Below are 15,947 nucleotides of genomic sequence, written 5' to 3'. Positions count from 1 at the left end.
GTGGATTGCATACGATGAATTGTGCGAATATGAGAGTGGATGATTGGAAATGATGAGTTGGTATTAAGTCAAGTGTCCGCGTCCCATTTGAAAAGGTATTATTATTTTTTGTAGTTGATAAGCAGCAAGTGGGGCATTCCATTCATATTACCTTATTATTGCAGCTTTAGCCTTTTTAGGTAACGCAGTGGAATATCTAGGCTGGATGTTGGCTGCTCCTGAGCCCTGCCTAGTTTTCATAGTGTTTCCTTTTTTCCTCTGTATTCTTTGAAATTTTAACCAGAAAAAGTTGTGTATTATGAGGCAGTGGGCGAATTGTGTGGGAGATTAAAATGAGTTTTGGGTAATAGTATCTATGAGTGGATGAGGTGTGAAGTTGGAGTGGTATTAGTATAGATGGGATTGGGATGTGTGAATATTTGTATAATTAATTAATTGGTAGTGAAGAGCTGAAGAAGCGAAGCCATCATGTGATGATGATGATTAATGTTATTTGTTAGTGGTAGAAAAGGCATTGATTTGGAGCACACACACACACATATATATATATATATACCTATGCCCATCTCCATTAACGTATAGTATTCCAAAATGTGTCTGTTTGCAATCATAATAAGCAAACAGATGTATGAGGCATGTTATTTGCCTCTCATCATCTTTTCTTACTTGTTAGTATTTACAGCGGGAATGAGGAATACGACACTAATCAAATTCAATCATTTGATAATATGATATTATGATCTTCATTTGTGAGGGTACTCAAAATTTCTTTTTCATAACTTCTGATCGGATTATGAATTTAATTAATGAAAAGTATACAAAAATGTCAAGTTTTTACATAGACAAGAATCTATCTAATTAATAATACACTGTTACTTTAATCTAGTTAGCCGCTAATTGAATAGGTAGGAGGAATGAATGACAATGTCTACCGCCGCCGCCGTTGATGATCATCATCACATTCAACAAAAAAACAAGAATCTGTCTGAATGCTGATGTAGCACAAGAATTTCCTTCTCTCTCAATCAAAATTGGTTGGATCCTTGAAAGTGAGCCACGTGTCTATTGCGATAAGAGTCTGATAAAAAGCACCTCCTCGCGGAGTTTGGATGCCTTACTTTATTAGTATTTTTTTACCCACTAATCGACGTGCTTAAGAATCCTCAAATCCCCCATTGCCGTTCCCATTCATCAACATCAAACCATTTGCTTAAATATCCCCACCCCCACCCAAAATCAAATCATTCTTCCTTACGCCTTAAGATTAAGACCCCCATAATACCCACTCTCTCTTTCTCTCTCTCCCTCTCCCCCCCTCCCCTACTCAAACCTGTGTTGTGTGACCCCATCCAATCCATCCATCTACCATACCACTGTCCCAAATCTTGGGACGACTGCATGTAACCAAGATTCATGAGAGACAACACACACCAATTACAACTACTGATTCAGCTTCATTTCAAGAAAAAAAGATTCCATCTTTTTTCTTTTTTACTGTTCCAAAATCCTCACAACTGTTTCTCTCTTCCGTACTGCTTTTCTTGTGACCTCTGAGTGGAAACTTCCAAGTCAAGAGGAAGAGATATAAAGAGGGAGATTGAAAGAGCAGGCATTTCAACAGTTCCCGTGAGTTATGGGCTGCTGTGCGTCGAAATTTCCACCAACCGAGACGCACCCGGAGAAGGAAAAGTCCCAAAACCACGGCCCAGCTTCACTTTTAAGCGCCCGAACCCCACCTCCGCCTCCCGCCGGCGTCCCAGCAGACCCCGGTGTAATTCCATCTTTTGCTGAGTTTTCCTTGGCCGACCTCAAAACTGCTACAAATAGCTTCACCCCGGATTTTATAGTCTCAGAAAGCGGTGAAAAAGCCCCTAATGTTGTTTACAAAGGACGCCTTCACAACCGCCGGTGGATTGCCGTCAAGAAGTTTCCAAAGTTGGCCTGGCCGGACCCCAAACAGTTTGCGGTATTGCACTTCTATTATGGCCATAATTCTGTCTGTGTTTATGTTTATAAAATGTATTGCGTTGTATGGTGGGGCTCTAAAGTCTAATTCTCTTACGAAGTCGAAATACTTCTTTTATTTATTTTTTCTTTTTTCTACTTATGTTTTTGTGCTTTTGGTGCCTGTAGGAGGAAGCTTGGGCTGTTGGGAAGTTGAGGCATCCGAGACTGGCAAATTTAATAGGGTATTGCTGTGATGGTGATGAGAGGTTGTTGGTTGCAGAGTACATGCCTAATGATACTCTTGCTAAGCATTTGTTTCACTGTATGTATTTTTGTTTTTCACTGCATTCCTTGATTATTGCACTCAAGCAATGGAATTCAACTGCTGCAATTTTATGCATTGGTACTTAGTTGTTGGATTATCTCCTCTAAAATTATTGTGCGTATTTGGTAGATGTATTGATTCTTTCGGAATTTCTCTTTATTACATTATTACTCGAATGTAGCCTTTGCTTTTAGAAAGTTGGCAGTTTAGAGCATGATCTTTATAAACAGTAATACTTTGGAGATTAAGAGATGAGGGCATGAGCATTTTAACTTATATTTCTGCCTGTCGCTGTGTTGTTTTATCTGAGGCAAGATGTGATGAAAACCATTTGCAAAACATCTAATTTGATAGGGGAAAGACAGACCATTGAATGGGCGATGCGCTTGAGAGTAGCTCTTTATATAGCTGAAGCCTTAGAATATTGCAGCAGTGAAGGCCATGCCTTGTACCATGACCTCAATGCCTACAGGGTTCTCTTTGATGAGGTGATGTTATAAACCTACTTTCCTTGTTGCCAAGAGTATGAGCCTGTTAATGTGATTGTGCACGGCACACTCTTACAGTGGGGTCCAGTATTTTCCTATGGACCCTGATATATCAAATTTGACTTTGCAGGACGGTGATCCTCGGCTTTCATGCTTCGGGCTTATGAAAAATAGTCGAGATGGGAAGAGTTATAGCACAAATCTTGCCTACACTCCCCCTGAATATTTGAAAAATGGTGATCTTTCTTGGCTTATATTCTTGTTTTTTGTGTAAAAGGAAATGCTTCATTTTGCAAGTGGGCACTTGTGCTTTGGTCTAAATCTATCCAGCATTCTTGTATGCTCCTTTTGAACTTATACTTATATGAATCAGAAATATGAGGTCTTAATATACATGGAGGTACAGCTATGTTGTGTGTCTATGGTTGCTGTAACGGGGAAAAAAGGGGTTTAATGGCAATGGGCATTGTAATTCTTAGTCATATCACAAATCCAAGGACTCCTTTTGCAAATCTTTATGCTTGAATGTATTCAATTAATCCCAAGAATGACGCAAATAACTTGACCGAGATGTGTGATTCTCTTTATTTGCTGTGATATGCATATTGTAGGCAGGGTAACCCAGGAAAGTGTCATATACAGCTTCGGTACTGTCCTGTTGGATCTGCTGAGTGGAAAACACATACCTCCAAGTCATGTGAGTTGCTTGTGGGCGTATGTTCGCTTCCGTTTCTTTGTCTGCTTCATCTTTATTCCATATTTGGACCAATAGCATATGCAGCATTGTAGTCAATGTGTACTAATGGCTATGAGCAATATTGTGCCAAAATTGATTTTAGGTATTGTTTTCTGTATACTACTGTCATTATAACATCCCATGTGATGCTACTAGGGACAATTAGGTGAAAAATTGATGGTGTTGCAATTGTATGGCGTCAAAATGATTGTAACTTTTGATAGTAAACTGGTGTTTGTGTAATTGTTTACCAATAGGTTTATATGGATGGCTCATTCCTTTTAAGCAGCATAGTGCTTAGCAATGTACAGAGGTTGTTGTATACAACAAGTGTTAACTCTGTTGCATTGTCTTTATGTATTAGCTGCTGCTTTATGAGAATTCCAATTGTGTAATGTAGTTACGGATTTGTTTAATCGACACATGGAGAGGTTTCTGGAGGACTATATGCCCCGCAATAGAGTTGTTCTTAGAGATTTATGTTTGACAATGTTTGTGCAGCTTTAACACCTTTATTTAATGATAATACATCACTGTGTGTGTTGCTTTTATGCAGGCTCTTGATATGATACGTGGTAAAAACATTATACTTTTGATGGATTCACATTTGGAGGGGAAGTTTTCTACTGAAGAAGCAACAGTAGTTGTTGGTCTTGCCTCTCAATGTTTGCAATATGAACCTAGGGAGAGGCCTAATATAAAGGATCTTGTAGCTACTCTTTCTCCATTACAGCCAAAATCAGATGTAAGTATCTGGGCTTCAGTTTCTCATAAAAGGAAATGTACTTTATGTTTTTACAATTATTATACTGAACTGAAGAGGGATATATTATATTCAATACAGCTTATAGTGAACGCATTCTAGTTAACAATGTGTGATACTGCTTGTTAGAGTAGACATTAGTAGGCTTGTTATAGTTTCCTTAATCCACTGATCAGCCACTTCAAACTTTGGGTGATGATGCAGTAAAATGTTGGCTCATTAGAATCATAAGACTTCAAGCTGTTAAATGAAAAACATCACATTTTCACGACTTTTCACTCTGTTATTGTCCTTATTGCCTTGAGGCCTAAACTATTTCGCACAAATCGAGGATGAAGTGGCGCAATTATTATCAAATTATCATGATTGTGAGTTTCAGGTTCCTTCTTATGTCATGCTTGGAATTTCTAAGCATGAAGAAGCTCCTCCAATGCCACAGCGCCCCCTTTCACCAATGGGTGAGGCCTGTTCCCGGATGGACCTTACAGCAATACACCAAATTTTGGTTACCACGCACTACCGAGATGATGAAGGAACCAATGAGGTAACTTGACTTGTAATATGTGGATGCATGCTTTTGTTGAACTCTGAATGTTATTCTTCAGGGCTGTATTTTTCTTTTTCCTTCCAGTTATCATTCCAAGAATGGACACAACAGATGAGAGAGATGTTGGATGCTAGGAAGCGTGGGGATTATGCATTTCGCGACAAGGACTTTAAGGCTGCTATAGATTGTTATTCTCAGGTGGGTATTCTGAAATTGTTCTAGAAGATTTGTTCTCTGCATTGGTGATATGCCGACATAACTTTTACAATCAAGAAGAATGTAAAAGATAAGAAATTCAGAACTTTTTATAAGTCATATACTGTTTTCATGTTGAGCTGAATAGTAAATATAGCGAAATTAATCTGCCAAACGTCGTAAACAACTTGATTAACTGGATCCTCTGTTTTGGCTTCTTTTACTCTACATATGCAGTTTATAGATGTCGGAACTATGGTTTCTCCCACTGTTTATGCTCGGCGCAGTCTATGTTATCTTATGTGTGATCAACCTGATGTTGCACTTCGAGATGCAATGCAAGCACAAATTGTCTATCCAGACTGGCCCACAGCTTTCTACATGCAGTCAGTTGCACTTGCCAAACTGGACATGCACCAGGATGCTGCTGACATGTTGAAGGAGGCTGCTGGACTAGAAGAAAAGAGGCAAAAAGGTGGGAGGGGATCATAAGAGCGGATCCTTTGATCATGGATTATTCATTCAATGCGATCTTCCCAAAGTTGTAAATCTGAACGAGAAGTTAGTGTTTCTTTCTCACTCATAAATGTATCATACAACACATGTTCTTGCCTTAATAAAAGATTCATTTTTCTGTAGAATTTGTGTATAAAAGCAAATATGTGAACTGCCAAACTTTCAGATTTTAATGGCAGTTATTGATCTTCTCAGCTTTGCCAGTGATGATATGAGCAGTGTTGACCCTAATGTTTGTTTCTCCGGCAAGCTTGCTGAAAGGAGAAAACGATGAGAAATTTGTTTCAGGACACGTCGGTACCATCCTTGCTTTTGGAGAACAGAAAGCTATTGAAAATGAAAGACCGGCGCAAATCTATATTGAGGTATGAGATGAACGGGAATGTGGAGATGAGTATTAGGTAAGGCGAAAAAAGGCATGTACTGATTCAAGAAAATCAAGAAAGAGCCATAAACGGTTGGAGGAAGACATTGGCTAGATAAGTGCGATAATATGGACAACTAAATGCAAGAAAATAATGCCAAATTGCCTTCCTAATCAATGAACATGAGAGAACAATGCAGTTGTCCGATATATGAATCAATAAACATGAGAGAACAAAGCAGTTGTCCTTCGATATATGAATCAATAAACATGAGAGAACCTATAAAAAAACACATGAGAAACAATGGAATTCTCCTTCTATGTTACATAAAAGGGACGGCGTTTGATTAATTTACAAAATTAGTAAGAGAATTAGTATTGCCCCATCAACACAAAATCTTGTATGTTTGCTGGTTTATTGAATAAAAATGTTTGTTAGGTGTGTTGGAGACATGATTGCCAAAACATGGCTTACCACTCTTGACAGCATCCTACACCCTAATCAAGATCCGTTGTCGAGAATAGTTAAGAGTGGGATTACCCCCCTCAATTTCATGATATGAAAGGATGAAATGCCGAAGTTGGAGGAAAGATTTGAACTCTACACTTATCCAGTCATAACACATTGAGAAAAGAAAAAGATGATCTCAACTCCTTTTGAGTTCTAAAATTTTAGATCACCCTCGTTTGGTTAGCTTGCCTTCAAGATCACACCCTCTCATACCCTATTTCAATGAGCATTTGCATAGGCTGAAGGCTTTTGTTCACAGGCCTTCATCCTTGTCATGGATGCGTATAATTGTGCGGATGATTTGCTGCTTTTGTCACGTACACAGCAAGTTTTCGCCCAAGAATGTCAAGAAAAACGGGTTGAAGAAGTATTTGATGGATCTCAGGCTTGTGGATGCATGTGTCAGTGTGTCACAGCCAAATATCTGCTTTTCCATGCAAAGCAAGATGTGCTGGCGAAAATGAGATGCTGGGGATCTTTGTGGGTTCTTGTCCTAGAAAAAGAAAGCACTTGCGGGTTCTTGTCCTAGAGAAAGAAAGCACCAAAGATGATACAGAAGGCCAGAAAAAAAAATTATCAGCAGTTTCAAGATACCAATGTCTTGTAGGAGAGGACAATGACTGACCAAATCATTACGGATATATGAAGAGATACTTGTAATATCACACGCTTTCAGCAATGGAAAAGTGGTGCCTTTTGTCTTTTCTACATCCACAATTTTCTAGTATTCCTATTCAAGATTCAGAATGATGGAAATCCTACCTGCCTATATGACGCAATACTTCTGAGATACACACGGAGCAAATTATAATATTACTGGCCTCGTGTGCATTGATGAAGCGGTAAGTCAAAGCCGCTCGTGCAATACGTTATAGATAACATAGTTGCACGTGCAATTATGCCAGCAAAATTATAACTCAAGTATAGAGTATACAATCCGACAAAAAACGAACTAGCTTGAATACATATGACCAGAGAACAAATTCCAGAGGCCTTAGTTAAATGATCAAATGGCATTTTGAAGATGTTAGAAAAGAAATCTATTCTTGGCAATTTTTACTCTGTTTTAGGTGATAATGCCCGCTAGTAGTTTATAGTTTCGACGTGTATCACTAGATATTTGTTTGTGTTTGTTGTTTTTAATTTCAGGGAGACATAGCTAGCTTTCTGGTCTCCACCAACCAGGAAATGCATCTCCTTGGCGCCATTTTGTGGAGCCTCTGAGATCACGACAATGCCAACTCATCTGTCATTTTATGTTCCATCTCAAGGGCTGATCCATCACACAAAGGTTCTATGTAGAAAACCATAGCAATGGTTTTCAATGCTGCAATTCTTTATTATTAGGCCAGGACAAAATATTAATGGCACTCGTGTACTGACTAATAATTAGCTCATCCCTTGAAATTTTCTAAATACATAATTTAAAGAAGTGCATCAATAATTTCCTTGGTCCTAATGATGGGAAACATGGCACAAACACCGCCAGAATAGTAGTGAATCCAGATCAAGATCACACCACTCCTCATCAACACACAAACTTATGATTCCTTTTGTCCCCTGTACCTCTATATATACTGAGGAAATGCATGATATGAGGCATCAGAAAGTTTCTTCGATTCTTTTACTATTTCACAATTGAAAGCCTCATCTCAACAAAGAATGGCATTCTCACCCTTGAGACCGAAAGCCCTTCACCATGGCCGTTCTCTCAGCTTACCTTCTAAATTACATCCTGCCATGTCCCAATTCAATGAAAACTTGGCCACAATGAAAGCTGCTGAGCCCACCTCTTCTTCACTCTCATCAATGGTGACCATACTACATGGTCTTAGAAACTTATACTGCGACCTTCCTGATTTACTTTTGTTGCCCAGCATTCAACAAATCATTTCACAAGAATGCCAGGAGAAGTGGATTGAACAAGTACTGGATGGTCATATTAGGATCTTGGATGCTTGCAGCACAGCTAAAGACCTCTTCTCACACACGAAGCATGATGTACAGGCACTTCTTTCAGCCCTGAGGAGAAGGGATTTTCATGGCATCCAGAGCTATCAGACCTCAAGGAGGAGGTCAAAGAAGATGACCCAGAAGTCCTTGAAAAATCTCAGGAGTTTCAGAAGCGGAAATGGTGTCCAATGTTTGGACAAAGACCAAGAAACAATCTCTCTCGTGTATATGCTAAAAGAATCAGAATCAGTTACTTTTGCCATGCTTGAATTTTTGTTGTCCTATGTGATCGGGACTAAGGAGCAAGCAAGGCAGAGTGGTTGGTCATTGGTATCAAAGCTAGTGCTCTCAAAGAAAGTACTGCATCAAGTTGAAGAAACTGATATCAACGAGTTCAAGAAGGTGGATTCGTTCTTGCAACTGACCCAAGAAGATGATACAAAGGTTGAGGAGCTTATGAATCACCTAAAAGAGATGGACTCGAGCATTCAAACTCTTGAAGAAGAGCTGGAATGCTTGTTCAGGCAGTTAATCAAAACACGAGTTTTCCTCCTCAACATCCTCAACCACTAGGCAGTAGTTAGATTCATGATGGATAAAAAATTTTGTATATTAGGAAAAAGTCGTGGTTTACACATGTACATTGAAAATATACTTGTACATTTCCTTGAGCATTAAAAGAAACTACAAAGATTTCTCCTACATGGCTTGTCCAATTTCCTGATGTTTGAGCATGTTAATTCATTCATGATGCAACTAACAACTCTCAACGTTGACAAATTGATGCTCTCAAATTCAGAATACTGAAATCCACAACACAGTGAAATAAATAAAGATTTGAACTCTGACTTCAAAATTTCAGAAGCAAATTTTTTTATTTAATTATTTTAATTCTCATAAAAACCAAATAACAAAGTACCAAAAAGAGCACCAGAACAAACTTGATCCAGGAACTTTCTACCATTTGTTTAGCTATACTTTTGCCACCAGCCACGTGCAATAAAATGGTGCTTGAGGCCGCCTGGAGGTGTAGCATATAATTTTCTTCTGTTCTACCAATTTTAGGTCCCAATGTAGTTTGTTTTTAAGAAGAACTTTCCTCCTTTTAACTTTTCTATATTACCTGAAATGATTGGTACTTTCTTAACTCTCTGAAATATATAATAATTTAAGCTGTTCGAGGGCCTTGTATAGTTTGATGATATCAAAGTTGTCAGAGATTCCTATTATCTCTGAGGAGAGAAAAACTGCTGACCAAATCATTAAACAGATTTAAAAGATAATTTTGAATCTCTCAGGCTTTAACTTTCAGAAGAAGAATGTGCAATTTGTCTTTTCTGTGTATTGAACAATTCAAGTTGCCTTATTATATTCCATCCTTCAAATTTCTTAATAACTGCGAGAGACTGAGAATGAAGGATATTCTACCAGATAACATAATGTAGTAATTTTGAGAGAGTTAATTTAGTTGACTGATGATAGGACAGGGAATAGATGTGAGACTAAGATTTGGTGTAACCCCATTTCAGTAGAACATAATGCTCGCAACCATGGCGCAGGCAAAGTTAAGACCAAAACACAACAATGCTGGAGGCTTGTATCGTGGCCTAGCATGCACTTATAAGCAGAACAACTAGGCCACTCCTGTGATACATCACCATTTACATAACTGCATGTGCAATTACAGACAAAATAATTGAAGAGATTTAAAAAAATCTTGAGTCCAGCATACTTTCAGTTTTACAAGAGAGAAAAATATGCAATTTGTCTTTATGTTTGCTGAGCAATTTGATTTAAATTTTCATATAATTCGTTAATTTTCTTCACAACTGTAAGAAACTGAGAATGATGATCCTGGCAGACTACATGCTACAGTAATTTGCAAGAATTAATGAAGTTGCCAGATTACAAGACAGAGAAGATACGTGAGAGGAAGAAGACCTGGAAGTATTCTTCATAAAGATAGATAGCTAATTATCAACTACAGTAAGAAAACAATGAGATTTAGCAATGATCAGGAGTGCCATACTTTGTTTGTTACAGAAAAATGGTTGAAATATGCCTGCCGGAGTTAAGACAGGATCCTAATAATGCTGGAGGGCGTCCTAGCTTTGTATGCCCCTATGAGAATAACAACAGAGCCACTCATGTGATACATTAGAAACTACGCAGCTGCATGTGCAATTATGCTAAGAAGCCATATGCATAAATTATACATATCATGAGGCAATAAGACAACTCTTCGAATTTCTTAAGAAACAGCTGAGAATTCATTGTAGAGGAGGGCATGATGGGGTGGGGGAATTGAACAAAGATTAGTTTAGAGAAAAAACAGGATTGACAGGATCATGCATCCATCCCAAGGAGGTAAGTTTTCTTGCAAAACATAAATAAATCCAGCGCTACTCATTCTAAAGTAATTAAAAAACAGAATGTGAATTATAGTGTTGTCATTTCTTCTGACAGGCTATAAACAGAACATATGCAGTGAGTAATAACAAGGATAAATCCCACGAAGTTTTGAGTAATACGATTATTTTGGTCGTGGTAGGGGGGAACATAGTATAGACATCGGCAGAATAATAGTTAATCCAGATCAAAATTACATCACTGATTAAGAATGTAATATGGATTCTGTTTGTCCTCTTCACCCCTATATATTGAGCAAATACATTATAGGAGGCATCCATTTTCCTCCATTCAATCAGCCATTGCAATTCAAACCTCATTTCCATCAAGAGAAAACAATGGCAATCTCACTTTGAGATCAAAATCCCTTCACCATGGCCGTTCTCTTAGCTTGCCCTCTGGATCACATCATGCAGTGTCTCAGTTTGATGAAAACTTGCCTGGAGTAAGATCTTCAGTGGCAGCCTCTTCATCTCGGTCATAAATGAATGGAAGAATAAATGGCCTTAAAAACTCGTATTAAAGCATTGTTAATTTGCTTCTGCTGCCGCATAACTAACAGATCATCTCACAGGAAGGTCAAGAGAAATGGGTTGAAAAGATATTGGATGATTACACTATAATTTTGGATGCTTGCAGCATAATTAAGGATCTCATCTCACTCATGAAGCAAGGTGTACAAGAGCTTCTTTCTGCCATAAGGAGAAAGGACATGCATGGCATCCAGGTTACCTTACCTCCAGAAGGAAATCAAAGAAAATGATCCAAAAGAGTTTGAAAAATTTAAGGAGTTTCAGAAGAAAAGAAAACATCCTATCCTTGGAGAAAGATAGTGAAACAATGGCTCTTGATTACATGTTAATAGATGCAGAATCAGTTACCATTTCCCTGCTTGAGTCTATGTTGTCCCACGTAACGGGGACTAAGGTACAAGCAAGAAAGCCTGGCTGGTCATTGGTATCAAAGCTGATGCTCTCCAAGAAAGGATCATATCAAGGTGAAGAGACAGATCTGAACGAATTTGAGAAGGTGGATGCAGTCTTACAAATGAGCCGAGAAGATAATACACAAGTAGATGAGTTTCTGAATCACTTGAAAAGGATGGACTCAAGCATTCAAATTCTTGAAGAAGAGCTTGAACTCTTGTTTAGAAAGTATCAAAACCAGAGTTTGCCTCCTCAACATTCTCAATCACTAGTCAATAGATTCTTGACAGATACAAAATTTTGTATTCTACCAACAAATGTCACCTCATACCTGTACATTACTCTGATCATTAACTTAAAAAGAAACTATAAACATTTCTTCTACATTTCCTGATGTTTGAACATGTTCATTCATTCATGACCCTACTATAGTTCTCAAGTGTTGACACAATTATGCTCTTCCAGCTTTGTCAGATTTACACAATTGCAACTAAAACAGTAAAATAACTGAAACTAAAATGGTAACTTAAAAATTTATTCTTTTGTACTATGGGAAAGCTGAGTCATTTATCCAGCCATCTGCAATAAAATGGTGCTGGCAGCTGCAAGGGGACTAGAACAGATTTCTTTTCGTTGAGTGTGGTTGATAATTGAGAACTCTTTAATGAGTTTGCCTATTTTTAGGTTCCAAGTTAGCGCGTCCTCAAGAAAACTTGCCTCCTTTTACTTTCTTGTATGACCTGAAATGATGGATTCACTTACAAACGTCCTTAAAAGAATATTATAATGCAGACCGCATGAGGGCCTTGTATAGTTTAATGATAACAAAATTGTCAAGATTCCAATTGTCTCTGAGGAGAGAACAACTACTGACCAAAGCATTAAAGAGATTTTTAAAAGATAATCGTGAATCTCACATGCTTTCAGGCTTTCAACGCAGAAAATAAAATAAAAATGTTTTCTGTTTGTTGAACAATTCAAGTCACCTTGTGACGGCAAACAGCACACCTTTAGGAATTAAGAGGTTGAACATTAGGGACATCAACGCACCGGATCAAATAGTTCAAGAATAATATGAGAATTACATGCACTAGGTGATTGTGACTGATAAATCTGACTTGGAAAGAAATGTGGGATGACGACGCTATCCTTCTTGGAATAACATTTCATGGATAAGATCCCCATAGTGTGCTATCCATAAAAATTAAGATGTCAGTTGCACGTTTGAGTGTTCACAAAAAAGCAGCAGAAGAAAATCTATACTTGATTAATTTATTCAAAATTAGCCATTAGATAAACTCTTTAATCATGCTGGTATTAGGTAGTTTTTTTACTGAGGTAGCAGAAAAAAGGCGAAATGGCATCTTCATTGTACCATATTATGAAGCCTTAAAGAGTTATATTAGAAGTCAAGTGGAGATCTATCCCCATAAGGAATTGTTTGGAAAATATTATTTTAGACGGCATCACTCACATGGAAGCAATGAAAACAAAAGAAGAGCTGTGATGTTATCATTTCTTCTTACAGGAGGCAGACTACAAACAGCACATGTGCAGGGATAATATGGATCAAATCCCCATATTTTTTTAAAATATATAATCAACTTGGTTCTAATGATCATTACATAGACATCGCCAGAATCATAGTTAATCCAGATCAAAATCACCCAACTTCATGTTCAGTGGATTCCTTCTGTCCTCTTCACCCCTATATATATTGAGCACTGCATGATGCTAGGACACATCACAACTTTCTTCCCACAAAGCAATTCAACTTAAAGCTTCATTTTCACCAGAAAACCAATGGCACTCTCACCTTTGAGATCAAAAGCCCTTCACCATGTAGGTTCTCTTGGCTTGCCCTCTGGATCATATCCAGCCTTGTCTCAGTTTGATGAAAACTTGTCCAGAGTAAGATCTTCAGAAGCCGCCTCTTCATCTCCGTCTTCAACGAAATGCAGAGTACATGGACTTAAAACCTTGTACCACACCATTCATGATTTGCTTCAATTGCCTCACAATCAACAGATCATTTCACGGGAATGCCAAGAGAAATGGGTTGACTAAACCTTGGATGACTATATTAGACGTGCAGCACAGCTAAATGATCCAAAGGTCTTTGGCAAACATAAGAATTTACAGAAGTAAAGAGAACTTCTTATCCTTAAAGAAGAATGAGGAAACAATGTCTCTTGTTTACATGTTAAGTGATGCAGAATCAGTTACATCTTCCCTGCTCGAGTCTTTGTTGTCATATGCAATGGGGACTAAACTGCAAGCAAGGAAGAGTGGCTGGTCACTGGTATCAAAGCTGATCCACTCAAGAAAGTATCACACCAAGGTGAAGAGACATATTTGAATGAATTCGAGAAACTAGATTCATTCTTGCAACTGAGGCAAGAAAATGATACAACTCAGGTTCAGGAGCTTGCGAATATCTTAAAGGAGATGGAGTCAAGCATTCAAATTCTTGAAGAAGAGCTGGAATTCATGTTCAGGCAGTTAATCAAAACCAGCGTTTTCCTCCTCAACATTCTCAAGCATTAGGCAGCATATTCATGGGAGACTCAAAAGTGTTGTATACGGGGAACAAGTTTTATTAATACTTGCACATGAAAATTATACTTGTATATTTTCCCATGACTGTTAAGAAACTACAATGATTTCTTTTAAATGGCTTGTCCAATTTCCTGATGTTTGTGCAATGATGCAATTATCGATGTTCTTCAAGTTTTTGCCAAATCCAAAATACTGAAATTGTCTTTTTCATTCATACATTAACTACAAAAAGCACCAAAATATAATTGATCTAGAATTTATCTACAATCTGTTAGCTATACTTTGGCATGAAAAACTTTTTAAGACAGAATGATCTGTCCACCCACATGCAGAGGAGATGCATGATTTTCTTCTATTATACAATGTTGATAATGTTAAGACTTTTCAATAATATGCCGGCCACACGAGGGTGTTGGATTATTTAATGAAATCAGAGTTGTCAAGATTCAAATTGTCCCTGAGCAGAGAACAAGTACTGATAAAATCATTAAGTAGATGTGGAGGAATTTTGAATGACACATGCATTTAGTTTTAGAAGATAAAAACATGTGCATTTTGTCTTTTCTTTATGTTGAACAACTTATGTCACATTCTTGTATAACATTGCTTTATTTTCTTCATAACTATAAGAGACTGAAAATGACGGAGATTTTGCAAACGTTAATGCAGTTGCCAGATTATAAGACATGGGAGAGATGTGAGAGGAAGAACATTGGAACTGTTTTTCCTCAAGATAGATAGTTGATTATCAATTTACAGTAAGAATACATTGACAATCTATAGAAAAATGGTTGCTATATGACGGCCAAAGGTAAGACCAGATCCTAATAATGCGGGCTACTGGGCGTCCTGGGCTGGTCTGACCTACAAGAAGAACGTCAGAGCCACTCGTGTGATACATTAGAAATTACGTAGCTGCATGTGCAATTATGCTAAGAAAATCATATGCACAAATTATACAAATGATAAAGCAATATACAAAACACTGACTTTTTTAAGAAAAAGATGAGAACACATTGTAGAGGTGCGCATGATGGAGCAGGAACACTGGATAAACATAAAATTGAGAGGAAAAATAAATTTATATAATCATGCATTCACTCATAAGAAATTGCTTCGAAAATATAAATAAACGCAGCACCTCTCATATTGAAGTAACAGAAGATTAATTATTGTGTTTCATATCTTATCAGATAGAAAGACTACAAACAGAATATATAAGGATAATCCCATGGGATCTTGAAAATAAACAATTTTCTTGGTTCTACTGGTGGGAAACAATGGCATGGACATCGCCGTAATAAGTGTTAATCCAGATCAAAATCACGTTGCTTCTCATTGACAACAGAAACACGAGTTCCTTTTGTACTCTTCACCCCTATATACATTAAGCAAATGCATAATAGGAGGCATTCCAATTTCCTTCACTCAATTAGCATTTCAATCCAGAGCCTCATTTTCACCCAGAAAAAGCAATGGCACTCTCACCTTTGAGATCAAAAGCCCTTCACCATGGTCGTTCTCTTAGCTTGCCCTCTGGATCATATCCAGCCTTGTCTCAGTTTGACGAAAACTTCTCCAGAATAAGATCCTCAGATGCTGCCTCTTCATCTATGGCATCAGTGAGAGGCAGAATAGATGGCCTCAAAAACTTGTATGACAGCATTCATGATTTGCTTCAGTTGCCTCACAATCAACATATTTATTC

The 15,947-nt window shown here is 37.7% G+C and overlaps 3 protein-coding genes across 5 annotated transcripts; all 3 read left to right on the top strand.

Moving 5' to 3' along the window:
• LOC105169839 (probable serine/threonine-protein kinase At4g35230) lies at positions 1,168-7,109 on the top strand. 3 transcript variants are annotated; one of them, XR_002287628.1, is made up of 11 exons: positions 1,168-1,966; positions 2,134-2,269; positions 2,627-2,760; positions 2,891-2,996; positions 3,372-3,457; positions 4,053-4,241; positions 4,639-4,803; positions 4,891-5,004; positions 5,239-5,562; positions 5,713-5,882; positions 6,652-7,109. XR_002287628.1 is itself a non-coding variant. In XM_011090380.2 (9 exons), the coding sequence occupies exons 1-9, from the start codon at positions 1,634-1,636 to the stop codon at positions 5,491-5,493; spliced, it is 1,518 nt and encodes a 505-aa protein (XP_011088682.1). In that variant the 5' UTR covers positions 1,169-1,633; the 3' UTR covers positions 5,494-5,642. The 3 variants fall into 3 exon arrangements, 1 of the variants encoding a protein (XP_011088682.1); XR_848455.2 differs by lacking the exon at positions 6,652-7,109 and having other exon boundaries at positions 5,713-6,134; XM_011090380.2 differs by lacking the exons at positions 5,713-5,882; positions 6,652-7,109 and having other exon boundaries at positions 1,169-1,966; positions 5,239-5,642.
• Positions 8,055-8,918, top strand: LOC105169929. The gene has a single exon (XM_011090482.2). The coding sequence runs from the start codon at positions 8,055-8,057 to the stop codon at positions 8,916-8,918; it is 864 nt and encodes a 287-aa protein (XP_011088784.1).
• LOC105169928 lies at positions 11,595-14,227 on the top strand. The gene is made up of 3 exons (XM_011090481.1): positions 11,595-11,922; positions 13,897-13,982; positions 14,099-14,227. The coding sequence occupies exons 1-3, from the start codon at positions 11,595-11,597 to the stop codon at positions 14,225-14,227; spliced, it is 543 nt and encodes a 180-aa protein (XP_011088783.1).

This window comes from Sesamum indicum, linkage group LG8 (assembly GCF_000512975.1).
Source record: "Sesamum indicum cultivar Zhongzhi No. 13 linkage group LG8, S_indicum_v1.0, whole genome shotgun sequence".
Lineage (NCBI taxonomy): Eukaryota > Viridiplantae > Streptophyta > Magnoliopsida > Lamiales > Pedaliaceae > Sesamum > Sesamum indicum.
Note: the sequence above shows the minus strand (reverse complement) of the source record. Positions and strands in the feature narration are given on the sequence as shown.